At 52.8% G+C, this 26,502-nt stretch overlaps 12 protein-coding genes across 12 annotated transcripts; 6 read left to right on the top strand and 6 right to left on the bottom strand.

The window, feature by feature from the left end:
• Positions 1-594: 594 nt before the first annotated feature.
• Positions 595-2,022, top strand: AYO20_00499 (hypothetical protein; the record flags this gene model as incomplete). Its single annotated transcript, XM_022638810.1, has 3 exons — positions 595-766; positions 1,032-1,625; positions 1,676-2,022. The coding sequence occupies 3 exons, from the start codon at positions 595-597 to the stop codon at positions 2,020-2,022; spliced, it is 1,113 nt and encodes a 370-aa protein (XP_022505093.1).
• A 516-nt stretch (positions 2,023-2,538) lies between these two features.
• Positions 2,539-4,874, top strand: AYO20_00500 (hypothetical protein; the record flags this gene model as incomplete). Its single annotated transcript, XM_022638811.1, has 6 exons — positions 2,539-3,086; positions 3,141-3,256; positions 3,307-3,993; positions 4,108-4,163; positions 4,230-4,527; positions 4,600-4,874. The coding sequence occupies 6 exons, from the start codon at positions 2,539-2,541 to the stop codon at positions 4,872-4,874; spliced, it is 1,980 nt and encodes a 659-aa protein (XP_022505094.1).
• Positions 4,875-4,907: 33 nt separating this feature from the next.
• On the top strand, positions 4,908-6,932 carry AYO20_00501 (hypothetical protein; the record flags this gene model as incomplete). The annotated part of the gene is made up of 4 exons (XM_022638812.1): positions 4,908-5,106; positions 5,169-5,368; positions 5,422-5,482; positions 5,530-6,932. The coding sequence occupies 4 exons, from the start codon at positions 4,908-4,910 to the stop codon at positions 6,930-6,932; spliced, it is 1,863 nt and encodes a 620-aa protein (XP_022505095.1).
• An 811-nt stretch (positions 6,933-7,743) lies between these two features.
• AYO20_00502 (hypothetical protein) lies at positions 7,744-8,682 on the bottom strand (the record flags this gene model as incomplete). Its single annotated transcript, XM_022638813.1, has 1 exon — positions 7,744-8,682. One exon carries the CDS (start codon positions 8,680-8,682, stop codon positions 7,744-7,746), a length of 939 nt encoding a protein of 312 aa, XP_022505096.1.
• A 564-nt stretch (positions 8,683-9,246) lies between these two features.
• Positions 9,247-11,375, bottom strand: AYO20_00503 (hypothetical protein; the record flags this gene model as incomplete). Its single annotated transcript, XM_022638814.1, has 2 exons — positions 9,247-9,613; positions 9,670-11,375. 2 exons carry the CDS (start codon positions 11,373-11,375, stop codon positions 9,247-9,249), a joined length of 2,073 nt encoding a protein of 690 aa, XP_022505097.1.
• Positions 11,376-11,896: 521 nt separating this feature from the next.
• AYO20_00504 (hypothetical protein) lies at positions 11,897-13,042 on the top strand (the record flags this gene model as incomplete). The annotated part of the gene is made up of 2 exons (XM_022638815.1): positions 11,897-11,987; positions 12,039-13,042. 2 exons carry the CDS (start codon positions 11,897-11,899, stop codon positions 13,040-13,042), a joined length of 1,095 nt encoding a protein of 364 aa, XP_022505098.1.
• Positions 13,043-13,268: 226 nt separating this feature from the next.
• AYO20_00505 (hypothetical protein) lies at positions 13,269-14,433 on the bottom strand (the record flags this gene model as incomplete). The annotated part of the gene is made up of 3 exons (XM_022638816.1): positions 13,269-13,825; positions 13,916-14,248; positions 14,337-14,433. 3 exons carry the CDS (start codon positions 14,431-14,433, stop codon positions 13,269-13,271), a joined length of 987 nt encoding a protein of 328 aa, XP_022505099.1.
• Positions 14,434-14,981: 548 nt separating this feature from the next.
• Positions 14,982-15,947, bottom strand: AYO20_00506 (hypothetical protein; the record flags this gene model as incomplete). Its single annotated transcript, XM_022638817.1, has 4 exons — positions 14,982-15,175; positions 15,241-15,385; positions 15,469-15,855; positions 15,924-15,947. The coding sequence occupies 4 exons, from the start codon at positions 15,945-15,947 to the stop codon at positions 14,982-14,984; spliced, it is 750 nt and encodes a 249-aa protein (XP_022505100.1).
• Positions 15,948-17,546: 1,599 nt separating this feature from the next.
• AYO20_00507 (hypothetical protein) lies at positions 17,547-19,973 on the top strand (the record flags this gene model as incomplete). The annotated part of the gene is made up of 11 exons (XM_022638818.1): positions 17,547-17,714; positions 17,775-17,888; positions 17,943-17,980; positions 18,041-18,095; positions 18,154-18,252; positions 18,331-18,551; positions 18,626-18,672; positions 18,752-19,390; positions 19,476-19,692; positions 19,773-19,863; positions 19,920-19,973. 11 exons carry the CDS (start codon positions 17,547-17,549, stop codon positions 19,971-19,973), a joined length of 1,743 nt encoding a protein of 580 aa, XP_022505101.1.
• A 290-nt stretch (positions 19,974-20,263) lies between these two features.
• Positions 20,264-21,560, bottom strand: AYO20_00508 (hypothetical protein; the record flags this gene model as incomplete). Its single annotated transcript, XM_022638819.1, has 4 exons — positions 20,264-20,456; positions 20,611-20,834; positions 20,986-21,067; positions 21,253-21,560. 4 exons carry the CDS (start codon positions 21,558-21,560, stop codon positions 20,264-20,266), a joined length of 807 nt encoding a protein of 268 aa, XP_022505102.1.
• Positions 21,561-22,116: 556 nt separating this feature from the next.
• On the bottom strand, positions 22,117-24,566 carry AYO20_00509 (hypothetical protein; the record flags this gene model as incomplete). Its single annotated transcript, XM_022638820.1, has 7 exons — positions 22,117-22,771; positions 22,841-22,966; positions 23,033-23,191; positions 23,259-23,388; positions 23,444-24,168; positions 24,232-24,326; positions 24,390-24,566. 7 exons carry the CDS (start codon positions 24,564-24,566, stop codon positions 22,117-22,119), a joined length of 2,067 nt encoding a protein of 688 aa, XP_022505103.1.
• Positions 24,567-25,737: 1,171 nt separating this feature from the next.
• On the top strand, positions 25,738-26,463 carry AYO20_00510 (hypothetical protein; the record flags this gene model as incomplete). The annotated part of the gene is made up of 1 exon (XM_022638821.1): positions 25,738-26,463. One exon carries the CDS (start codon positions 25,738-25,740, stop codon positions 26,461-26,463), a length of 726 nt encoding a protein of 241 aa, XP_022505104.1.
• Between the last annotated feature and the right edge of the window lie 39 nt (positions 26,464-26,502).

A 26,502-nucleotide genomic window follows, 5' to 3' on the forward strand; every position in this document is an offset into this window, starting at 1 on the left:
ACATGACTTTTCAAACTCGAGCCGAACGGAATCTCGCATCACTTTTTCCTCTTCTGCGCATATTCGTAATTCCCTTTCAACCTAGGCACGTTGTTAGGTATTAGTTTATTTCACCGTCTGCGCGTGGGCTTGTGGAGTTTCCGGGCGTTTCAGAGAGAAGGGGTTTATCAGTTTCCTTATTGCCTTACGAAGGAGACGGTGATTTAATTGGTGGTGGTGGTGGTGGTGCGGTGGTTCAGGTCTTCACTTGATTGAAAGCCTCGCGCACCGGGGCCTCACCAACGCCTCTTCCTCTACTCACTCTCACTGAGGCCTTGTCCTCCTCGTTGATTCATTCTTGCGACTCGCGATTTGCAATTCAAAGTTCCACGATTGACATTTCGAGACTCGAAAACTCTCTTAGCTTCTGTTCTCCATCAAGCTCATCTCGCCGATTCTCTGTCAAAAGAAACCAACCCCGATCAAACCACACTCACTGCATACACAGATCACAGACATATACACAGCCCAGCCGCGTTAACCCCCTAGAGCGCGTGTGCATTTTTAGATCCACTGTCCACCACCCACCCTTCACACGCGTCACACGTCACCGCCATGTTTCGCCGTCTCGCTCACACGCTCCCCGCTGACGCCGTCTTCGAACCGGACCTCGCCAAGTTGGGGTTCTTCGTCAACGAAGACGATAAAGTCCGCTCGGTTCGGAGCCCCGATCGCAAGTTTCAGTACAAGATTAATCGGAATGATCGGTGGAATGAGGTGCATAAATGTGAGTTGTTTGCCACCCCTACCGATCTGGAGTAAGGAGTTTGGTGTTGGTGTTTGGTGTTTTGTTTCGTTGGTATCTCTCTCTCTATCGACGCTACATGGAGCTCCTCCTCCCAGGAACACTGTTGGACATAAAAGGCTAATGCTCAAGGGGTGGGGTTGGGGTCTGGTAGGGGCAAATAACAGTGAGTTTTCCCTCGCTCTTCGATTTCCAGAACCGTGTGGTATGGGTTGGGTGTTTTGATTGCTCAACTGATTCGTTCTAGCTGCGATCCGTCATATCATCAACGACCGGTTGGCCGATCTGGGCTGCGAAACTGTCCGACTACCACTTGGTGCAGCCGAGTCAGACAATCACGTCCCTATCCTCGTGTCCAAGGACTGCACAACCAAGAGCCGCGTGACCGTCTTCTTTGGCGAGAGGAATCTGGAACCAGGAGTCTTGAGCTGGCGCATCATCGGGGAAGAGGGCATCAAGCACGGCTCGCTGGTAGAGTTTACCAAAGCTCTCCTATCTGTCCCTGTGCTCGAGACTTCACCTATGTCAACGTCAACGTCTACGTCTGCGTCTGCGCCTGGTCTCATCGTTGCAAATCCATGTCAGCTGCTCTGGTATCGAGGCGGTGGACGCGCTGTGTCGCCACATGAATGGCTTTGGCTGCCGAGACCGAGTGCTGTGCACGATGCTCCACGAGTGGACAACGTCAAGAATAGAATTCCTGGCAATTTTGACTACGTGGAGCACGTATCTTACATGTTTGAAAAGGTGATTCCAACTTTGGTCGACAAGGAAGCAAAGCTGGATCTTGTCGGGCTGGAGTACACTGGGACAGCTGTGCTGGAATATCTTGCTGAGCATTGTATGTGTGGCATTGGCTAAAATCTAGGACGGACTGACACTTCTCGGCAGGGGATACATGGTCAGGGCGCATAAACGGCATTACTCTGGTCACACCTCAACACAAGGTAGCAGATCTCATCAACAATGGTGCGTCGGACGACTTTGTCACCTTCATGAGCAAGCGGTGTCGAGCTTATTTCGTCTCCCACTCGGCCATTGAGACACCGATAGCTGGTCGTGAGGAGTTCGGCTGCAACTGCTACGCTAGTGGAGAGCACGCGTATGCGGAGAATGCGATAGCGAGATGCTGGAGGCATATGCTGGACTGGTTCAATATGCTGTACCTGAATCCGGAACATGAGGAAGTTGAGTTTGTGGTGGTGAAGGAAGATGAAGAAGTGAAGCTCGGTTGGTAGCCATTGGGCCTGGGGACCGTGAGGGAGTGAGTTGTGCATTGAACCGTGAAAGGATAAGAAATACACGGATCGGCTAAAAAGGAGTCGAATGTAAGAAGCGGCGTAGATGGGAAATATGAGCGGTCCAGCCTGGCGCCCAAGGAAGTTGCTGAAGCTGGACTTGATGTTGTAATGAAACCAAGGGGTTCTGGTCATGGAGTTGAACAACAGCATCTTCCTGGAATGAGAACCAAAATGTTATGGCATTGGCGACGTCGTTGCTCCCGTAAAGGTTAGAGGTGACAGGAGAGGCATAAACATTCTCGGATCTTGTAGTTCTACCTTATGCCAGGACTCTTTCTGCCACACCCACCTCCTTCACTCCTTCCTTTCGACTGAAACTGACCAGGTTGAGCTACCACGAGCCCAATCGCAAGATTGCGACCTTTGCACCGAGTCCTCGAAAACAGACCTGATAGCCATCTACGCCCTTCATTCTCTCTGACGTCCTGATGCACGATCAGATACCCATCCACCATGGTCAAGCTACGAGGGATTGAGATTTGTATCATATCACAGTTCGACATCTGCAAGCTACCAGAGTTTCAGTACCGCAAGCCTTCTTCTCGACCGAAGGATCCTTTCCAACTCAACTACCAGCACGAGAATCCGCCCTCCTCGCCTTATCCGCATGTTGCTTGCTTCGTCCCAATCTATCCCGGCAGCCAGATTTGGTTCGAATACACCGTCGACGGCCCACATCCTCCGGAAGCCGCCTGGTTCTTCAAACTCCTCATCAACGGCAAGGTCGTCACATCGTGGGATTGCACGGTAAAGCATGGTTTCCATGGCAAAATGATGTACAACCTGGTTAGCGAAGGCTTGGATCCAGACAGTGGTCGCGCCGTGGTCAAGACACAGGCACTGAGATTTGGAGATGGACTGGAAGACGGCGAAAGAGGTGGGCACGACGAGGATATGGTCCAGATCAACGTGCATCGTATCGAACATAGGAAGCGACTTCGAGACCTTGAGCCAGGCCTGGGGGAGACTGGCAGTGTCAGTGATAAGGCTGAAGGGCTGCGGTTAGTGTCTTTCTCTTCTCTTCTACTTATCCGCAGAAGTCTCACAGTGTGCAGGTGGACCAACAGTGGTTATCTTGAGCCATGTATTCGTCCTCGACGATACAAGTATCAACTCCTTGACCCGGTTGATTTGCCTTACGCGGCATTTCAATTCCATTTTCGCCCTTATGGTCAACACGCTACTCTTCTGCACTGATGGATTTACTGACTGTCTCTTCAGAATATCTCGAGGAGCACGGCATTGTCCAGTTGCAAGTTTGCCCTTCCACATGCAGCACTAGATCCTCAATCATATCGGAAGGTTCAGGAAATGTTCAGCTGGTGAACGAATCCGCGTACGACACTGCACACGAACATTGGGATGATGGCTCACCGCTTGGAATTTCTCCTCGTCAATCTTCCACATTGACATCACCCACCAAAGTCGGACAGATTACCTCGATAACAGAAAGACCGACATCGAAAAAGACCAAGTCTTCCGCAAGCTCCATCAATATCCCGCTCAGCGACTCCGATGGTTCGCTTAGTGTCAGAACCAAAGATAGTATCGAGGACTTATCATCAAGGGTTCCAAGGTCTCCAAGGTCTCCCAGATCGCCCAGCCGGCGCGAGAAAAGCACAGAGGATGAACGAACAAAGAGAAATGCTGAAATACCACCATCACCAACCCCATCGACCAAATCACCTCGACAACGCTTGAAAAAGAAGCTCACGGTGACTATCAATGGGGCAAACTTTGAAGTAGACAGAAAACGACGACCACTAAGTCCTTTCAATAGTGGTGGAATGCTTAGGAATGCGTGCGTGCCGCAGACGGCTCCAGCCACTGTCACAGAATTTGGGCCGACAGTCGAAGAAGAAGTCAGACCCAAGCTGCAAAAGAGCCGGCCAGAAACGGAGACAAAAAGTGAGAGATGCGGTTTCAGAACAACAACAGAGGAGCGGGGAGGGAAGAGACTGATGGGGTTTCTGGGGAGGAGAATCGCGAACGAGAAGAGTGCCTAAGACTGTCTGCTTATAGTGCAGATTCGTATCCTGCATCGTTTGCATACATCTGGCAACGACACTTGGACGTCTGTGAGCCTAGCAGAGAATCGGATTGTGAGATAGCTGTGTACCGAGTATGCCTGGTGATGACATCAGTACGGAGTTGCAGCCTTGTCTCCAAGCATCGATTCAGGAAACTTTGCCGAACCGTTCACGAATGTTGACTGCGACACGACACTCGCAGTGACACTCATCCCGACTTGCTTCACAACGTACACCTTCTACCTTCGTAAACTCATGTCGTCTTATCGCCGGCGCAGTGGGCACAACGGCCCTCAGCAGCCGTACAGACCATATCATGCCTCACAACAAGATGATTTCTACGATGACCGGTCGAGGTCACGATCTCGTGAACGCAGACACAGCTCCCCTCAGAAACGAAGTCCTCCACACGGTAAACCATAGTTCAGAATGGGGCGGGAAATTGAGGCCATTATACTGATATGTAAACACTCAAAGACATAAGCCGACCACCAACCGGACCGTCTCAGGGAGAATTCCATTTTCGTGGTCGGGCCCGGAGTCCAGATCGAAGACGTGACCGCAGCTATGACAGGCGCAACCGGTATTATGATGATGAACGCAGCTCGCCCTCTCCTCGCCGAGGCAGATCAGCGTATTATGATCGAGACGACCCTCGCTCCAACTCACGAGACTACCGCAGTCGAAGTCGAAGCAGATATCGGACCCCCTCAGACGAGAGACCACCGAGTCGAGGCGCTCCGAGCAGGGAAATTATGATGGATGGACTAGCTCCTCATCTGACTGAAAACGATGTTCGAATACTCCTGCCCGAATTTCCCTGACCACACGCAAAATCATCTGGTTGTCCACGGTGACTTTGCTCTGTTTCCTCCGGAATATATGGCTAAGGTTTTTCTCGACTTTGCGGAACAGATCTCCTCGGAACTCAAACAATACTATCATGCCGAAGACCTCGAGGATGTTCGAGTCATTCGCGACAAGCAAACCAGTAAGCTTGGGAGGAAAAACTTACGGACATTTTGGGGGATATTCTTCTCACATGGTTGGCAGAACAGTCTAGGAGATTTGGCTTTATCCGCTTCGGCGCAGTACAAGAAGCGGAAGCTTTCATGGATCGCAATTACCCCATTCTCTACTTGTATGGGGACAGCAATAAGTCCAACGGAAGCGCAGCCAAAGTTCGGATCACATTCAGTCGAGAACGGAAAGACCCGCGCAGGACTGAGGAACCAGATTGGATTTGCGATTCGGTATGTCGTGAGAAATGCATGGCCATGGAGCTACAAAGCTGATGGCTTGATAGTGCCTCATCAACAACTTTGCAACTCGAGATCGATGTTTCCGATGCCAAGCTGAGAAACCAGGTACGTCTGATGGAGCCAAGTATCGGCACGTTGCTCACGGTTTATAGAGCATCCAACCTACGCGATTCCGACGAAGCCGCCCAATGTTGGCGATAACGATGCTTCCCCAGACAACCGTCCCTCTCAATTCCTTCTGTTACGTGGGTTAGAGCCTTCTGTGTCGGAAGAGTTGCTCGTTAAAGGCGTATCAAAGCTCAACAAACCAAGCTCATCAACTCAAAGAGATGAATTGTCTGCCAAAAAAGGTGCCAAAGTTGCGTCCACCACTGGTGACGCCAATCTTGGAGCCAAAGAAGGTACATTGCGCCGAGTGCTGCTTGTCCGCGATCGAAAAACCAACGAGAGTTGGCGGTATGGCTTTGCGGAGTATGCCTCGATCGAGGACGCACAAGCTGCACTGACTCGATACAATTCTTTTGAGCGATTCACGATCGCATCGAAGCAGGTGCTTGTCAGCTATATCCATGCTGGCGTCTTCGTTCCCGTATTGAACTCTACTCCTGACACTGAACGCTTTTGCTTCAGCCCCGTGGGCAATCCCGCTATGAAGCTGGCATATTGGGACGAGGGGGCGTATGTGAAGGAACTGGCCGTATCGATGCCAAACACGAGCTCACTGGAGCCCAAGAATGGCGCTACCACACGCACAGAGGCAGGCAGCAAACCGGCCAAAGACACAGAGAAGGCGAAGAAGCGAAAGGCTCAAACAGAGGCGGAGACGATCGGAGTCAAGAAGACGGTGCCATCGCACCTCCAGTTCTGGAGTAATCGTCATGCTGAACTGCATGGCATCTCCAAAAAATCCCAGGCTAGGGACGACTCGAGATCAACGGACGGGAATGAAAGTACGGACGCACCGCCATCGCAGTCTTATGCCGACCCAACTCGACACTGCTGCTATCTCTGTATGCGTCAATTCAACAATGCGGCAGAAGTCAACAAGCACGAGCGTCTGAGCGACCTACACCGCTCGAATTTACAAGATGAAATCAAGGTCAAAAAGGCAGAGGCGAAATTGGCGAAACACGGGATTCAACTGCAGCCTGTCATGGCCGCGGCGAAACCTGTGCATGAATATCGCGATCGAGCAAAAGAGAGACGCAAGATCTATGGTGTGGTCAATAAAAAAGGCGAACAAGTTGGAAACGCACCGAGGTCATCACGCGCGTCATCGGATGACGAAGGATCCCAGCCACCTATTCAATCCAAGGGCGCCTCATTGTTGAGCAAAATGGGCTATACCGCCGGACAAGGCCTTGGTGCGTCTGGAGAGGGAATGACGGCGCCGATAAGTCAAGATGTCTATGTTGCTGGAGTCGGACTGGGTGCTCAAGGCGGCAAACTTGGCGATGCTATTGTTGAAGCAGAGCGAAATACCAAAGGCGATTACGGTGGGTTTTTGGAAGAGACGCGGCAAAGAGCGAGAGAGAGGTATGCGAGAATGGAGTAGGGCCGAGAATGCGAGTGTCAGGACGAGAATGAGACTGCCAGGGAGGGTGGTGAGACGAGATTGACGAAGATGCAATGACATGTGCTCTATGATGGAGAAGGAGCTTTTCTTGTACGAATATGGAGCACGTACCCAACAAGCATATCGAGCATGGATGAAGAGATGAAGGACATGCAAAACATCATCCCTCACCACTATCATGTTTCATGTTTCATTGTCCCTTGCTTGATAATACCCCTATCTACTCGGTACTCTCGTAGGCATTCTTGTGCCGGTGGAAATTCGACCAGGAGATACAGAAAAATTTGCTGCCATCACCAACCACCACCTCCATCCTCCCCTACTACGTCCGTTGCTACCGTTTCCCATGACCAGTATGTGTGTGCGTTCGACGAACTTGTCCTTTTCAACGCAGTTTCAACGTCTCGTCTCGTCTCGTTTAGTGGAGTCTAGTCTGTTCGCACCTCGTCCGTCTATCCAGTCTCGGTTGTCGCCTGTCCGGATCCGTCATGTCTCTCTCCCTCTCCCACTCCTACTCCTGCTCCTGCTGCTACCACAACTCGTTTTCGATTCGGGAGTGCGGCGTCGTCGTACGTACGGTCCTGTCCTGTGGTGTGGTGTGATGTGGTGTTGTGCGGTACTGCCTGGCGCAAACGGGAGTGAAAGCTGACTGCGGTTCTTTGGGCGGTCTGATAAATGGTCCTGGATGTCCGTGGCGTGTTGGGTGCGGGTGTGGGTGTGGCCGATTCATGCATGGATGGGTGGGTATATGGGTTTTTGTCTTTGTCGTTCTCGTCGTCGTCGTCATCTTTCAATCATTCTTTCTCAGCGCGCCCAGCACACTTCGTTCCCACTTGACAAGGACGACCTCGATCTCCATGGGCAATGGTGGTGCTGCTGTTGCTGCTCTTTCAGCATGCTTGTGCTCCACCCCTCCTCCATTGTCACCGTCACTGGTATGATTGATGGTGGAGGCATCAGGAATCGCGGCGATCTTCTCATCGTCCAGGCCCTTTAGCAGTTCTGAAATCTTCAGCTCCCTTTGGGCCCGAGCATACAGGTTGCGGACGAAAGTCAGGTCGTCGTCCCGTGGGCCGGCACTAGAAGATGTGGGAGTCTGGGGCTCATCTCGATCGACGACGCCATATTGCGGAGCTTGAATACCTGGCGGTGAAGTGCTCGAACTTGTCACTGTGACTGTCGCTGTAGAAGAACCCGACCCCGCTTCGCCGACCAGTTTACCACTCGACCGCGCCGGCTTGGTGGTCAGGGCCGAGACGACGCCCTCCAGAATCCCCAGCACTTTGCCCACGCGTAGTCCGACCTCCACCCCCAGGGGGTATCCCGCGTCGAAGCCACTCTGCATGACCCGCGCCTTTCCCACCGAGAGGCCCTCGCGGTATCCGTCCGTCATGTGCTGACGACGCAGCGAGGGGACGTCGCTCAGGATGACTTCTCGCCTGATCCCCGCCGCTCCTCCTTGCCCGTGGCTGGACGTGTCTGTTGACGACTGGGCCGGGAAATCCGATCCCCCTCCTGTCAGTGCCGTCGCGTGCGGGCCGTGTTCGTGGTCCGACGACGTGTCCCAGATATCATCGTCGTTGCCGGGCGACTGGTCCGGTGTCGTCACCGTGGTGTTGGGCGACGACGAGTGTGGACTATGGGCCCGGGGCGACGGCGTCGAATCGGGGGACTTGGCCCTCCTGGGACTCACCAGTGTCGACCGGCGGTCCTCTTCCACCTCGGCCATTTTGACCTTTCTCCTGCACGGCTGAAAACCACCCCCCCCTAGAGGATAACTGGTTCGAGAGATCCAAAACCGTGACCTTTCTCACTGACTCCTCTCACCCTGCTGTCGTTCGTATGCAATAATAGAGTACCACACCAGCTTAGACATATGTACCGAGTATCTTCCCCCGCCCCCGAGAACAAGTGAAAAGACTATTGACGCACCACCACACCGTCCAATGAAGTCTGTTCCTCAAAGAATATCTAATGATCACTGATAAAAGGTTGACATCAAAATATAAGAAGACGCTTTGTCTCTTTCCCCTAAAATTGATCGAGGCAAAGGACAGTACAAACGCATGAGTCCCGGTCTCCTGCTCTCAAGTCCATTTGTCATTTGAAATTTTATATCACGTGCAGCGTCTTGCAGCCTCGTGGCTGCTGGCCTATGACAAAAAGGAATGTATTCAAGGGGGCAACGCGGTCTGGAAATAGCTCTTGTCAGTGTTGTATTGTCGAAAACTTTTCGAATCTATGGGTATCATTTCTGTATAAAAACGACATGACGAATGTAAATACAAAAAATTCATCCTGAAGGCACCCGGCGATACGACGAGTGATCCCCTACTCTCCACGCGCGCAACGGCAACGCTTGCAGCGCAAGAGCTTTCCTCTCCACATAAGTCCAGAACAATATCGCTCCAACAATCACAAAAATGACATTCGTGATGTAGTAGCCGTCACGCTGCATCAGGCAAGTCCCACCTCCCTTCAGGCACGTGTTTTTGTCTGCCTCGAGCGCACAGCTGAAACTGCTGGTGACGAGCGTAGCATCGGGATGAGATTTGAGGAACGTATCAGGGTCGGCAGGTGGAATGCACGTCGCCTTTGTGAAGAGGTCGACCAGTTTGAGGATGAAAAACTTGGGGAATGTGCCGCCGAGATTCGAGACACTAAACAAAAGATCAGCAAAAGAATCCTGCTGTCAAATGGAGACGAGTCAACTTACGTGGCCAATAATGTCATATATGTCCCGCCAATCGTGGGATCTGCAATTCGAGCGTGAAACGCAGCCGAAGCAACAAACATGACCGTGTTCATGAATGTTGATGAAACATGTGCAGCAATCACCACCAGCATGTACCACGCTGGCACAGCCTCATCCGGCCCAGTTGGATATAACATGATCGTAATCTGACCAAAGACAGCCGCGAGAAGCCGTGCGGCATAAGCCCAGCACCATACCCTCAGCGGTGTGTATTCGGTGGACCATTTCCCAGCGTAATATCCCAAGCCCAACTCGAACGGGAAATCAATGAGCACAACAAGAGCCATGTTTGCTTGCCCGAAGCCCTTGTCGAGAAGCTTGAGATTCGTTACTGCGTCATTGGTCACAAAGCCGAGTTTGCTGACAAGATGGACAGCGATGATGGTGAGGACATTGGGCAGTTTGAGCACTGCCCACATGGTTCTGTATACCTCCATGATCCCTTCACGCTCGTTGTTCTTCTCTTCTCGTTTCAAGATGGCTAGACCCACCGTTACGATGAGATAGACCCAGCCCCAAAAGGTCATGTAGCCTCCGAGGGTGAAGAGACCATACTCCTGAGGAACAGTCCTGAACCATCTGTTGGCAAAGTCTGGCGCCTGTAGAGCGAGAAAAACAGTGTGCGATAAGAATGAGCCAGCAGTCAAGCCAACCGTCTGTGCCGTCGAGGCATATGAAATGTTCTGAATTGACAGCAGCGAAATGGCCCATCCGTCCACTGCGATGTCCTGAGTGGCACACATGAAGACCAAAAGGAACCACCAGCCGGTAAAGCTCCAGACTCCAGCTCCGTCATTGTCGCCTGTAGCTCTCATCATCTCATCGATCTGACCTCCAAGGTAAATCATTGAGAGTCCTGAAATCGTTTGAATAGGAGTAATCCAGCTCTTTCTCCGTCCAAACCGCCTGCTCCAAACTGCATCCACAATCGGACTCCACAGCAGTTTTAAAGAGTAAGGGTATATGGCCAGAGAGAAAATGCCAATCTGTCCATATGAGAGATAGCTTTTTAACAGAAAAGGGACAGAGCCCGAAGCCAGCCCCATGGGGATCCCCTGGAGAAAATATAGGAGGCAGAGAAGGAGGAAGTTCTTCTTGTCTTTCGGAGGGAGGTCGACGAAGCTGGTATTGACCATACTAGGGGTCTGCGGCGTTTGAGGAGGGGCCGGCTCATGGTCGAGGGAAAAATCATTTCTGCTCATGAGTCGGCTGGTGTTGTTCGTCGGGTCATCGCTCGAGACGTGTTTCCGTCTCATCTCAATGTGGGAATTCATGTCACCGTTTGCGTGGCCATTCGCGTGGCCGTTCTGATTGACCTCGATGCGCAGATCTGGGCGAGATGACGATCTCTTGTCCTTGTTCTTCTTGGACTTCCTGCGTTGCATAGGTGATTCAGACCCTTCCGCAACCACGAGGTGGTCTTTTTCGGATGCGTCAGTCTCGGAGTCTTCCTCTTCCTCTGTCTCTTCGCCTTCCTCGTCTTGCCTGGCGTGTGTTGGTCGGGTTTGATTTGGGTGTGCCGACAGGTATTCGTCTAGTTCGATCTCTTGGGACTGTCTGGGATTAATCGGACCGGCACTGTGGACTGGAAGGATGGGATTTTCGGCGGGGTGGGAGCGAGCGTAAAAGATTGGGATTGTATATGGTTCGGCAATCGAGTCAGGCATCCATGCGGCAGAAAAAGAGCGTGGGTGGGTGGTGAGTGGATAGGAACAGAAAAGGACGCTGTGTCCTTTCGCAGGGGCGAGACCGGCGAATGACCAACGATGATTCTGGAAGTGCTCCGTGCGATACGTGAGATCATGGATGGAGAAGGGAGATTCTGCATCTACGACTCCCTCCCCTTACAACAACGCATCATGTAGGATTGACGTTCATGACTGTCTCGCGCAGGAGATGTCCTCATTTTTATCGTAGCAGCAAGCGAAGCGCAAGGTGGCCGCCCCCCCAGATTTCTTTGCTGGTACTTTATTTATTGCCGGCATACTATTGAACCCCTGACTGAACACGTGAAAGCTCTATTCCCTTAGCGAGTATTCCCCCGTAGCTAAGATAAGGGCCTGGAACGCGTCTGATAAGCTCAGGACGCGTCGAATGCTGACCCCTCGGTTGAACTTCGCTTGTCGCAAGTCTGGTGGTGTTGAACATCGACCACATAGGAAGACTGAGATCACGGCTCGAGACAGAAATGGCTGTGGTTGCGTCCCCTCCCCTACCGTCAATGGATGTGATGATGAGCGACTCTCCAGACGATGAGATTGCCCAAGTCAGAGCTGAAAGTACGTACAGTGTGACCTCGACTCGGTTTATGTCCCCTAACATATTGGCAGTTGAAAAACTCACCCAACAGCGCAAACTCCTGACGGCTTCTTTGCTTGCATCAACAAAAATCCAGTCGCGCCTCTCAGATCAATCTCCAGCCTCGAACGCATCCTCAAACGACCACAATCCTCTACAACCGGAAGACCTATACCAGCACTCCCAAACGAACGCCCACCGGCTCGCTTTTGGTGTGACCTCATTCCCTTTCCACGATCCCTCCCCCGAATTGCAGTCGCGGAACCCGCTACTCGGGATCAGGATTGACATCTGCAATCGCAAAGGCCTTTTCGATAGTCCTTATTATATATTCTGCGTCCGGGCCAGAGACACAGGAAATGAGTTGCGGATCCACCGACACACCATTCCGGCGCTGGTGCCTTTGGAGCACTATGAAAAGCAGTATCTTCCTGGGTCTGATGAAGAAGGATTCGGTGGTTCAGACGACTCTGGACTCAACGTCTACGAAGGGGCAACACCAACGAAACAAGATCTCCACACTCTCGTTTCTCGGGTCAGATATGATCTTGTGAACTGGCGACTGAGGCGAGACGCAACAGAATGGCTACAAGAGGAGTTGGAGATTCCGGAGCTCCCCACAAGACCTTCTAAAGATCAAGTAGAAGATGCGAAAGCCAACAACGATAAACCCATTGACGGGGGTCTGGGCTCCCCCGAAAGCGTAGAAAATGACCCAGATCGTGGATCTGATGACGAAGACGACGACGAAGAGGAGAACCTCGCTGGAAAATTCAACGTATGCTCCCTTACTGCCCTGGAGGTGGACGCACGACAGCTCCGTATCGTTTGGTCCGATGACCGCGTAGGTCGGATCAAAATCTCCGACAATGGAAAGATCGAGAAGGCCGTTGTTATTGGCTTGGACGGCAATAGGGTCAAGGATATTGAGAGGATTCTGATGGGTGACGGTGAGGGAAGCGTTCATCTTTATGACTTGGTGGGCCGGCTGGAGGAGGTGTATAAGAAATCTGCTGGAATGAAGACCGTGGAATGAATGAGATGCGGAAACAGGTATAGACGACAGGCTTACAGAATGTATCATGACAGACGACATGGTCTCGGAATTCGTCCTCTGTTTGGGTGAGTCTCAAGATTGGCGAAGAGTGAAGATCCTTCCCGTGTCCAGCTTAAACCCCTGGGGCAGCCAGCCTTGTGATGCATTACGTGGAATGGAGCGCCAGGACACACGACACGGAGACATCATACCGATTGAGAGAGTCTTACAAGATAGCTATCGCATTTGGAGTCGTGCCAACACCACCAAACACATGGAGCGGCGCACTCGTGAAGAAGAACGACCACCGTCCAACCTCGGCGCAGACCTTGGACAACTTCTCCAGATTCCACAGCTCGCCGATCGGACACCCCCAGTGCGTCAACAACCATTCGTGAAGACAGACTCTGTCTTTGATCCCAAACGGCGCGGGACACACCTCGAATCCCAGCGAGTCCCCTGCGACGGCGGCGAAGTGGTGGTTCCACAGCCACTTGACAGACTTCATGGACGCCTCGAGCCCAATGAATTCGCCCCTGTCCCAGGGTTCGACGCGTTCGCTGGAGGGCGTGGAATCGTGCCACGCCGTGAACCCGGAGCGGATGATCAAGATGTCGCCCACTTTCAGCTCGAGGTTCTGGTATTTGGCCACCTCGTCGAGTTCGTCCACCGTGATGGCAAACGAAGAGTCGATTTTGACTGGGGGTTTGCCCGTTTCTTGCCGCCATCGGTGGTAATCCAGAAGGACACCTCTGCCCACGATCCCGCCATTCTCGACCCAGTCTGCAATGTCCCCGGTTAGATTTTGTCTGAAAGGAGAGGAGAATCAAGAAAAGAAAAAGGGGGTGGATGGAGTGGAAATGGACGACTCACTGTGAATACCAAGCCTGCCTGTGGTATCCTCGTCGATCTCCCGATGTTTCATCCCGTTATAGTAGGTTTCCGAGTTTTGCAGGCCGACATGACGAAGACCGTCCCACTGGGAACTGCTCTGCGTGTTGAACTTGACCACGTCGTCGTGGCCGACGAGTTCGTATTGACCGCCCTTGTTTCGCTCCTTGAAGTCCACAATCGTCTGCTGAAACCTCTCTCGGCCCGCGATCCCATAGTCGAAGTGGTCCAGCCGCAGGTCCAGCTGGATGGATTTCCCGGCTTTTACTTCTCGGGACGCATCTCGAATGACCTCGGGAGTCAGGAGGTTTAATGCTAAACGAGGACGTTAGCTCACCACTTGACTTCTCCTTTCTTCGGACTGTCTCTGCAAAATAAGACTGAGCGAAAAGGAGGAACGCACTTCCGAGTTGATCGCCCTTGCCCCAGAATGCCCAGGCATTCCCTTGAGGCTGGCCCTCGACTGGTGGCAGTGAGTCGAAGTCTGGATAGTTGACCATGTTTCGAGAAGGAAGAAGGAAAGTGGTACAATTGTTGGCAGCACCCCCGAGAGAGATGGAGAATACGAACAGAACAGGACCCCTTTATACCACAAAGAGAGCGCGGACGTCAAATGCCGAGATCACGAGGTTGGCCCAGAGCATTTACCGACGACGAGGTTAGATTGATGATACCCCAAGCGTGAGATGACACTGTACTGTTATCTACGTTCTGCATTGTTGTCCGCACGACTCGAGGGGTAAATAGTATCCGACTATCTCACGTCTCTATAACTTGGGGGATACATACACCTCTGCGTAAATCACTCTTCCTGAGACATTTTATTCACTAGGCTATGTACCACATCTTCAGCCCCGAACAGGACATAGGAAGTTGATTTCTAGTTGCTAGGGATCCTGTTCATCTCCATCTGCGACACACCAGACCGGGTAATTAACCCCAAGTCTGGAACGGGCACCAAGTTGTTCTCAGCCTGCGGGGAAGGCAAAAGAAGCAATTATTTGTACCGATGGAAAAAAGAACAAGGACTACATAAATCTTAGGACGGCTAAGCAGTCCAACCCCCATCGACTTTGTACGTTGATCCCGTCACAAAGCTCGCGTCGTCGCTCAGCAAGAAGGCAATGACCGTTGCAACCTCCTTTGGATCTGCCTGTCGGTCTATCGCTTGCATTTTGGTTGTGACCGTGCCATTTCTGAATGTTTCCTCCATGGCTTTGACCAAAGGGGTCCTGATGACGCCTGTTTTTCGCAACGGTTAACCAACTACTCAAAGACTGAGTCTCTAGAGAAGTGGGAAGGATTACCTGGGGCCACCGCGTTTACTCGGATGTTGTGAGATCCATACTCGCGAGCTGCTGTTCTCGTCAGGCCCCGGACGGCATGTTTGCTGGCGTTGTATATTCCCGTATCAGCCAGTCCGATAAATCCTGCAACGCTGGCGACGTTTACCTGGAGATATTGATTTAGTCCCAACATCCTCAAGGTCCAAACGAAGCAGAACACTCTGTGCAAGCAAGGTGTAGATTACTCACGATTGAACCGCCTCCACCCTTCAACATCTGCTGCAACTCTGCCCTCATGGAGTAAAACACCCCTGCACCATTGATGCCCATGACGAAATCCCAGTCTTCGTCCCGAGAGTCAGCGAGATGGCGCCCACCTTCTCGTTCGACGCCGGCGACGTTGGCCGCACCATCCAAACCACCCAGACGCTCCGCGGTGTTTTTGATCCATTCCGTTACCTTGGCGCTGTCTCGGACATCGACAACGGTGATGAAATGACCCTTGCCTGGTAGGGAGTCAAGGGCCTTCTGGAGGCTATCCTGGTTGATATCCGAGAGCGATAGCACGGCACCGCGGCTGGCCAGTAATTGGGCGGTCGCCAGTCCAATACCACTCGCCGCACCTGTGACGGCAATCTGTAGACACGCATTTTTTTTTAGCTCGTGATCTGCTCAGAACAATGGTGTTCGCGTCGGGCCCTTACCCTCTTTCCCTCTAGAGAAGACATGTCCGTTTACGGATCAAATTTCGACGCTCGAGCGGCTGACCTTATTGATGTTTTCGTTTTGAAAGATCGATCTGGACGGGAACGGGAACACTGCCTGTTGGCCCCCTCCCTCGAACCCCCTTCGACCATGGCCTGCACCTATAACCCTTGGGACAAGCATTCGGCAATTGAACTCCGGGTCGACAATTTCCCCCGCATGTGTTTTGTATCGCAGCCACAAACGAAGAGGAGGGGGAGGATGAGGGGAGTTTCTTGGGGGAAAACAGGTGGAGTACCGAGTAAAGGTGCGTATTTCGATCTGAAGCTGCTCGCTTTCCCCCTTTTTCAATCTTTGTCGAGATCCCATTGATAACGGGTTTCAGCCTCGGTTGTGGTGGCTCGTATTATTGCGTGTGGCCATGTCTTGAGATTTTCGTATGCTGGGCCTTCGCTCATCCGGTTCGAGACTATGTAACTGCTACTCGATGGCCATTGCCGTGCTCATCTCCATTGCCTGCACCCTTATCCCTCGAGAGACAGGGCGTGGTCCGAATTGCTAGGTAAACAATCTTTCTTCGTGATAGCAACAGAAACAGCTCGCGACATGTTGGCCGCCGTGGGATGAAATGGCAATCAGAGTATAGTGGCACAACGGCAACAGACCTTCTACCGGGAGTCAGCGGTATTGACTGTTTTGAGGGCCTCGAGATATAAAGCCAACGTTTGATGCTACTCAATACGCAATACTCAGAGGCCATAAACAACAGACCAATACCCATGCCATGCCGACAACAAGCAAAACTCAAAGCACGACAAGTCCTTGGTAGGCTGTGCTGGGGATACGTCGGGCTCTATGTATAATAGAGTATCTTGTGATCTACCCGCGAACTAAACAAAGTGTATAAAGGGCAACACACATTGGTACAATGGCGAGATGGATACGAGGAGGAGAAGGAAGTGGGGCGTGAATCCCCCTCTACTCTGGACGAATCGGGTTAGTCTGGCGATGGGCATTAGCGAGATTCTTTGACACCAACTCTACGTTGGGCGCCTTAGCAACCTGGAATTTTCCCATCACCAACGACTCCAATGATACAGATAGATGTTCCGTATCCTTGCAAACTTCCCAAGTCCAGTATGAGCCACAACTTCTGATGTCCCCATCTTCCTGTCAGTTTGACGGCATCCTTGCCCCTGGCTGTACCTGTGAGAGACGACTGGCCCCCTCAGGCAAGAAGTCACCGCTTCTTCTCAATCCAGCAGCTGGTCCCTTCGAAATAATGACCTGCAGGGACTCGGTCATCTTTCACCGAAGATCGTTGAACCAGCACACACATGGCATGCCGCCCCCACTGCCAAAGGAGTCGAACAAACGACATGGTCTTTACCCCGGAACCTCCACTTTTCCCTCCCCTTGTCTCTCTTCTGGTATAGCGTTGAGTCGTCACGAATGAATAGTGCATGCGGCAAATGACCTGTTCGGCAAGTGAATACCGACCACACTACAATTTAATATGTAAAGATCCTGCGATACTCCCACGCGTAGCTTCTGCTCGATGGAGAGAGAACCATACCATCGCCCGTGGTACCACTGTTCCTAGTCATTCGGGGCAGACCGTCATGGCAGAAGAGAAGACTATCGACCTTGGGAAGGACCACTCTGGACCCCCAACAGAACATCATGGCATCGACCACGAGACCAAGATCGAGTCTGCAGACGTGGTTGAGGATGTGAATTCCGAGGAAGAGGAGCCGGTCGTGACGTTCAAGACATGGATTGTCGTGGGGGTACGTGTATTCGACGAAACACCTGACCCCCGCGCTCTCTGACTTTGACATGCTGGATAGATTCTGTCCTGCGGCTACGGTCTGTCCTTCTGGCCCATTCCAGTCATGGCAAACATCGGGGGCCTCATTGCCGGCGAGCTCGACGCCCCGTCTGAATACATCTGGTTCATCCCTGTGAGTGTCACCTCTCGTTAAACAATGGATGGGTAAACAGCTAACACGGCTCAGTCCTGGACGATATCCATCACTGTTTGCTTTATGCTGTGGTACGCAGTGTCCCTCACGGATGGTCCAGTCTGGGGGAAATGATACACTAACGAAGGCAGTGGTGCAAACACCGACATGCTCGGCCGACGTTGGTTTTTGACCCTTGGAAATCTGGTGAGCAACGAAGAGCATTTTCGCAATCGAGAGAATTTTCTACTCAAGACTGATTCAGATCTGCACCGTTGGCCACATCGTCACTGCTTCCTCCAAGAATGTCAATGCCGTTATCGCAGGAATGGCCATATCAGGCTTCGGTGGAGCGAACTGCCAGGTAATGTCTTCCTCCCTGGGTTTCACACCGGAACGAGACGACCCTGGGGACTAACAGAGAAACAACGCATTTCCTTAGATGGCTGCATTTGCGCTGCCTGAATTGCTCCCGAACAAATGGCGCCATATCGGCGTCGTGATAGCGGACGTGACGACGCTTCTGGCTGTCATCCTTGCGCCGATTACTGGTCTGTACGGCTTCCACTCGCACTCGTGGCGATGGAACTTTTATGCCGCAGCAATTGCACAGTTTCTGTCATTTTTGGGGTTGCTCTTCCTCTATTTCCCTCCGGCCCATCCGTGAGTACTCACCAGGGCCACGGTGCCATGATCATTGAATCACTGAGGCCACGCCACTGACAATACTCGAACAGATACGGATTACCGGTTAAGAAGGTGCTACCAAAAATTGACTATGTCGGTAAGATTTTTTTTTTTCCACAAGGCCGACTTCCTCCTTCCCCCCCGAGCAGAGTGACTGACTGATGGTGGGATACCAGGGGGTGCCTTATTCGTTGCGGGTGCAGTCCCCGCGCTGGTCGGGATGGTGTATACCACGGTCGTGCCGTCGGACGATGCACACGTCGTCGCCCCGTTGGTGATTGGATTCTTCTTCATCGTCTGCTTTGCGCTGTGGGAGACGTTCTCGCGCAGCGAGCATCCGTTGACGCCGACGTACGTCTTCGCGTCGTCCCGGGGCCGCGACTTCACGGCGCCGGCGATCGCGCTGGCCGTGGTCAACATGTTCTACTACTCCGGGAGCATTCTCTGGCCGACCATCATCAACGCCTTCTACACCGACGGCGGGACTGACTGGCACTACGCCATCGTGCTGTCCCTGCCGCAGGGGCTGGCCATCACCCTCGGCGCCATGATGCTATCCGTCTTTGGCGGCAGGATCAAGAACTGGCAGTGGCAGTTGACGGGGTCGGTCTTCATCATGGTCCTCTTCGGCTCCCTCTTGGCCATGGTGTCGCCCACGAATAAGGGCCTGATGATCGCCTTCATCTTCCTGTCGCAGTGCGGCTACGGCTGGGCCATTTACCTGTCCATTGCGGTGGCCCAGATGGGCGTTGAGCACAAGGATCTAGGCTTGAGTGGTGGCATCGCCGGCGTTTTTCGATTTGCTGCCGGGTCGAGTATGTTTTGTCCTCCCACCAAAAAGAAGAGACTGGCCAGTGTTTCTATGTGACAACAAGCTTACCCGTTTCCTTACCTTTGCAGTTGGTGCGGCCGTGTATACGACAATCCTCACCAACGAAACCAACAAGTCAATGGCCAGGCTCGTTCCCGCCGCCGCCGTTGCCGCCGGCCTGCCCCGGTCGAAGATCCCCGACCTGCTCAGCGCCATTGGCACCCCGGCCCTGTCGAAGGAGTTCAGCCAAGCCGTCGTCGCGGCGGTGGGACCGGCTGTAGACCAGGCTCATGTGCACGGTATCCGGTAAGTCATCTTACCCCTCACGAAGACCGGAAGCAAGCAAACGTGATGAAGAATACTGACTTTGTTGGGGGGGTTTATAGAATGGTGGCGTTTGCGTCGTTGGCGTTTGGCATTGTCGGCATCATCGCGTGCATGTGCTGCAAGGACGTCGACAAGAAGATGAACAACAAGGTAAACCCTACCCGAGCGGATAGGAGTGGGAACAAAAGCTGACAGTGTTTGTCTAGATTGAGGTGTATCTCGAGAATACGGAATACGCGAGCAGGAACAAGTATCATTAGTGATGGTGTGCAAGGGCAATGGTGTCAGGGGGGTGCGACCCGAAGGGATAGAATGTAAATGCACCAAAGGGACTACTGGTAGTAATACACAAAGAAATGAGGTAGCTGGATAGGAGGTGTAACCGGGGTTCCTTTACAAATAACATAATACACGTCACCCCAGAGCATTTGTCCATTTTGACACACATACACCAGAGAGGAAGAGAGAGAGAATCTTGTTTGTTCCTACTCGGTTGTAAGCTACCCAGCAAGCCCATATTCTATATCTAGCTAGATCCTGGACCGAGAATCTAGACCATGCCGCCGTCGACCAAAAAGTCCTGGCCCGTGGCGAAACTGCTCGCCTCGCTCATCAGGTACAGCACGATGCCGGACAGCTCGTCGGCCGTGGCGAGGCGGTGCATGGCGTTGCTCTCGAGGAAGAGCTGGCGCCGGGTCGGGTTCTGGCGCATGACCGACTCGAGCATGTCGGTGAGGATGGTCCTGTACATTTCACCAAAAAAAAGTAGATCAGCGTTGTCCATTCAAATGCTCTCTCTCTCTCTCTCTCACTCACACACACACACACACACACACACGAGGTACTCATATATGAGAGACACCCTGCTGTGCGACTGACTGGCCGAGGAAAACTCACCCCGGACTAATCGAATTGACCCGTATGTTGTACTTTGCCAGCTCGTGCGCGACCTGTTTGGCGATCCCGCGCACCGCGTACTTGGACGCCGTGTAGGCCGCGATCTCCTGCGGCGCCAGGGACCGGTGGCCCGCCGTCGAGGCGATGCAGATGATGCTCCCTCCGGTCTTTTGCTCGACCATCTTGGCCGCACAGTGCTGGACCGTGAAGAAGACGCCGTTTACCTGCGTGGACACACACACCAGGTTATTAAGGTAGGTAGGTAGGTGTCGGTAGGGTATGGTCTCTTCCCCGTTGCGTTGGAGAAGGAGAAAGTTTGGGTCTGTGGAATGGGGGAAGGACGGGGAGAAAAGAAAGGAAGGAATATAACTGTACATTGACATCCATGGTATCCTTAAAATCCTTCTCCGTGTGCTCCAGGAAAGGTTTGTCACGAATGATGCCCGCGGCGGCGATACTATGACCAGAATCAATCAATCAGTCTCAGTCAGCCCTTTTCCACCTTTCTCCCTTCCACCTCCCCCCCACACTCACAGCGGGGAATGTCTCGTCTCTTTCGTGACCTGACCTGACGTGACCACAAAACCAAACATGGAAAACTCAAAACACAGAAGAGAAAAAGCAAGGGGAGCGAAGACGAACCATCCATCCACGCTCCCAAAATCGCGCTGGATCCGATCCACCGTCTCCCTCAGGCCCTGGTAATCGACCACGTCGGCCTGGTAGTACTGATACCTGCCGCCCAAGGGGGTCAACTTGGCCAGGTTCTCCGACACCCAGGGCCCGTCGTTGATGTCGACGACGGCGATGTTGGCGCCCACCTGCGCCAGCGCGTGGGCAAAGTTGAAGCCCAGCCCGCGCGAGCCGCCCGTGACGACGATGTTTTTGCCCTTGAGCAGGAACTTGGACAGGAGGGGGATCGAGGATTCGGGGATTTCCGTGGGAGGCATTTTTTTTTTTTTTTGGTGGACTGTGTAAAACCTCGAGAAGATCGTTGCGTGGAGAAAGGGCGCCGGCAAGTTCAAAAAAAGAAGGGGGGTGCGTGTGTGTATGGTTTCTTCTCTCGCCGTGTGGCTTCGCTGAGGGCTGGTAAACAAATTACTTGTAGGTAGATAGGTATGTTATCGCCCGAGGTCTAAATCATTCCAGCCAGGCGCTGGGCCAGCCATATAATATGCGCAAGAGGGAACAGGACGGTACAAATAAGACTCGGGGAATGATCACCGTGCCCTCTGCCCTCCCACTAACGGATTCCTTAGGTACCCAGGTACCTAAATATTGGTACGATGACAATACGAATGTACCGAGTGCGGAGTGAAAGCGACATACATACATGCCGCCGCGCGTACATGGGTCATGACATGGGTCATGCTCAATACATTAATAGCTTCGTGGGAATAACGAACAGGTATCCATATGTACATACATACCTAGTGCTCTCGAGATCAAACACTTTGGCCAGCCCACCCAAAGGGTGAAAAACACTCTGTTGTCTGTTTGGTAATCCTACAGCGATTCTAGACTGTACATGATATCAAACTGCGAGGATATCGGGAGCAACTCGTCAATGCACAGGGGACTATACGCCGACAGTGTCGCCAACGGCAGGCCCGTGTTGTTGTTGTTGTCGTCGTTTGTCGACGACAGGGGAGACTGGAAAGACGCCCCGGCCTCGTGCAACACGTTGAACAGGCCACTGACAGGATTCCTGGCGGCCATCTCGTTGGCGTTGGCGTTTGCCTGTTGCTGGAAATCGACGTACTCGCTCTCAAAATGGCACAGTCGCATGACGAGCTGGATGATGCGGCGCACCCGCCGTGCCACAATGTACGTCTTCTCCAGCTCGCCCAGGGTGCGCACGCACGTCTTGAGGGCCGAGAATTGAAAGGCCGCATCGGCGGCTGAGCGTTTCTCGGCGATGTCGGCGATCAAGATGGTCGACGCCGTGGCGATGACGTGTAACGCGACGCCGCTCAGCGTCGACGCGTCCGCGTACACGTTGCGATAGTCCTGCAGCGCTGTGGCGATGTTTTTCGCATTGTCGATGCAGATCTGGCGGGACCGGTAGCGCTGGGCGTCGACGTCGTCTATTTCTGACACCCGCACACCAAAGTTCGCCGTCGGGCGGTGCAGGTGGATCTTGCACGAGTAGTATTGCATGCTGTCACCAAGTGTCAGTCAGCAGTCTGTCCCATGTTTGGGAGAAAAGGAATGGTCTCGTGTGCCTTACTGAAGCAGCAGGACCGACGCATGGGCTTCTTCGCAGTACTGCAACTCCGGGTCGAGATTTTGGTACCAGTCTTGAAGCTGCTCGTCGAGGGCGTGCAGCGTCTCCTTGTCGCACTGTTCTTCGTTCCTAAACGTTCCCGTCAGTAAGTGGATGTGTCATTGCTGGATTGAGATTGAGATTGACTCGGCTTACAGGGCATCGCATATCCTCCCCACCGTCAGGAGAAGAGTCACCCAGGCAAAGGCAATCCGCTTCTCCCACGAAGCATCATGAAGAATCAGAGAATTGTATCGGAGTTCAGCATCTTCGCATTTCAGACACGATGGGCGGCCGAGGTAGAGTGCCCAGAGTCTTTGATAAGAGTGTCAGGTCGATTGAGAGATGGAATCGTAACAGACTAGTAGAGACGGTGGCTCACCTATCAAAGACTAGACAACCCCAATAGGTGATCTGCCGTACCTTCATGTCCCTCGGTGACAGGTTGGTGGATGCAAGCTGGTCTCCAGTTCTGTGAAGGCCCAGATCGATCGCAAGTCGACACGCATCTCCTGTAGCGGTAGTGGTTAATAGTTGGTACAGGCGCCATCTCGCAGAGTTACTCACCCGTCAACAACCAGCCTTTGGTGTCCTTGCTCAAAGAACAATGAATGACAGAGAGGAGGAGCAGGGCTTGAATGGTTGTGATCTGCGGTCGTTTGAGCTCTTGGTCCACGAGCCTGGCCGCCGTCGCCACGAGGAACGGTTCCTTGTCGTCCATGTCGTCGGACGAGGGGATCACCATCGCTCGCACCGACGGGCGATCCGATATCCGCGCGGCACAGGCGTAGACGCAATACAGCAGTGCCTTACTGACATACTTGGTCTGTCTCGACTTCATCCCATCGAGGAACACTTCGCGATCAAACACCTGGAGCACCGTGTGCTGGTACTTCCAGTAATTCTCCAACAGATGCGACTGGGTCTCTGGGTCGATTGGATCATCGGGACCAACATCGGCCGTCACACTCCTCTGACACCACGGCCCGAGCAACGACGACGACACGCTTTCGGTCAGGTGCAGACTGGAGGTCGGGCCGAAGAATTTATATTGACCTTCCTCGTCGCTGTTGAGTTTCCACTGGCGTCCACAGAGGCGTGAAATCAGGTTATCTTCCTCCTGGGGTGGAATTGGCGCCGATGGAGCTGAATACGCCAAAGGAGAGCGTGGACTCGACACTTGATGTCGATTCGGGGGGATGGAGTTTTGCGTCGCTTTGGCTGCTTCGAGAGCTGATTCGAGCTCAGCGATCCGCTGATACAGTTCCCGGATGTGATTCTTGGACGTCGGACTGAGAAAGGGGGTGACTTGGTACACGACATCAAAGAGCCGATGGGCGCTGATAAAAACTCACCATTTCCGTTTGTCTTCGCTGGGCCAGACACAGGGGATATTGAGCCTGTTGCACTTTTGGCAGCCCCCGAGGTCCATCACGCACTTGTTTTGATACTGGTCAGATTCAACACCAAGGAACTGGGAAATCCTGCAATACATGGGCAATCAAACACACACCTTGACTTTCTTCAGCCTGCAATGGTTGCACGCCAGAGGAGTGACAGACTTGTGTTTCTTCGCCACTCGACCCGACATGGAAGAGCCGCCATTTCTCCTCGGGCTCCCCGAGCGGGAGTCTTGCTGTGAGGCCAAATCCAGTGTCACAGGCGACGCTGAGTAGCTGGTCACATCCATCTTGATGGCTGCCATCGGCCACACAAGCGAAGAGGGAGATTGAGCGCAAAGGGATGGGGATTGCGATACACCCAAGCGCAAGTATACTTTCAACCAGGCTCAACGACAAATGCGACCAAAAAGAAATCCCCGCAGAAGCTGTGGAGAGCGAGAGAGAGGAAGAAAAGAGAGTCTCCAGGTTTCTGGCCGAGGGCATCCCCCCACACCTTCTCCCTTTCTCCAGGTTTTGCTATCCAGTTAAGAGTACCAGTAGATATAGATAGAGCTGGGAGCTTCAATAGGTCAATCCCCCCATTCGTCAGCCGGAGGTCATTGTCCGACATCAGCCTGCGTGGCCAACGGCACAGCTGACAGCCTTGTGGATTCCTTTACTACCTCGGGGATGCTCGGGTAATGATGCATCTATGGGGATCTTGGAGATTTCAATCTTGCTCGAGAGAGTTTGATCAAAGTCGCGAATTGTGTCCACAGCCCTTGGACAAGGTTAGCTTATAATGAATGCTTGATTGATCAACACACCTAAAGACAAGACTTGGTCGAATTGTATGTATATGTTGCCTAGACCCAAATCTTTCGCAAGACGGAACATACCCAATACCTACCTTATCAAACTGCCTCTGCCCCTGCCCGTTTGGTTCCTCATTCACTGGACATGGCTAACCACAGAGTAGACCGCGCGGGCTGATCCAATTTTGCCAGAGCAAGGTTTGTTCTGCTCGAGTGCTAGCAGTTGAAGTGCTATTTGGGTAAGGGCACAACAAGGGCGGGCCCGCTTCGAATAGGTCGACATTGTGAAAAGGAGCTTAGTATATATTTGACAGCCTAGCAGTGCCCCATTGGAGAAGGCTAGCTGGCACAATGGAAAAACCTAGCGCATTGGTCTTCGGCATGAACAACGGTCCACGTTATTGACAAAATTGAAGGGAAAAACTGCCATTGGCGGCTGGTCGCGGAGTCCAATGGTCAATGTCGCGGTTCGTGCCGATGAATCGGCATCAGAGCAAAGCTCAGACTGAACCAGTTTCGATATAGATTGTTCGACAGAAGAGACGCCTTGTCAATGACTGCTGCTTACAATTCTGCACAAGTCATTTCCTCCAACAGTTTTCACTGAAGGCCAAAAGGCTTCCAAGAGTAACAACGCATAGGACGCACAGGAGAAGTGGGCAGTATGGCCGTCACAGCGAACGAAACTATCAGTAACGCAAAAACCAAAGCTGAAACCGACGTCCATGGTCAGGTCTTTGACCCTGGAGAAATAGCTTACGTCCCGACCACTGGAGTCCGCAAACTATTCGAAACGCCCCTTGTCCTGGCAACGTCCGAGTCCGTCAAAGGATATGGGGAAATCGTCGATGTGCCCGAGAAGCATCGCATTGAGATCGTGCGTTGGCCGGCTCAAGGATGGCGGGCGGTGGATGCCAATTCAGGAGACCAGGGAGGTCTAACTGAAGGACTCTTTGAGTTCTGGTGGAAAGGCGACACGCTCTATGCGCGCAATAATGCTGTTGGGGATAGCTATCTTTTTGCCTGGAGCCAGTATCCTGAAGAGGCTGCGACCACCGGTCCAGCGCGACCTCGTGAACGGGCGATGATCTGGCGAGCGAACTACCATCCAGACGGCGGCCAGTTATTTTTCCCCATTGATGGCCAGAGTTTCGTCGTCCCCCTTGCTCTGCCAGGCGACGATGTAACGCCGGACAAGTTTGTCGCATTTCGCTGTGACGGAGGCAAGGGACTATACATCCACCCAAACATTTGGCACGGCGCTGTTGTGCCGCTCGAGGACAACGCCCGGTTCATCGATCGGCAAGGCCGTGTACACGCCCGCGTGTCTGTGGACTTCGCGAAGGAGTTTGGAGGATATCTGTCTGTGCCATTACGGTCTGCCGAGTAGTGGCTCAGTTTGGTTTCATGTCGGGACACTGCGACAATA

The sequence above is a fragment of the Fonsecaea nubica genome (genome assembly GCF_001646965.1).
Source record: "Fonsecaea nubica strain CBS 269.64 chromosome Unknown Scaff2, whole genome shotgun sequence".
Taxonomy (NCBI): domain Eukaryota; kingdom Fungi; phylum Ascomycota; class Eurotiomycetes; order Chaetothyriales; family Herpotrichiellaceae; genus Fonsecaea; species Fonsecaea nubica.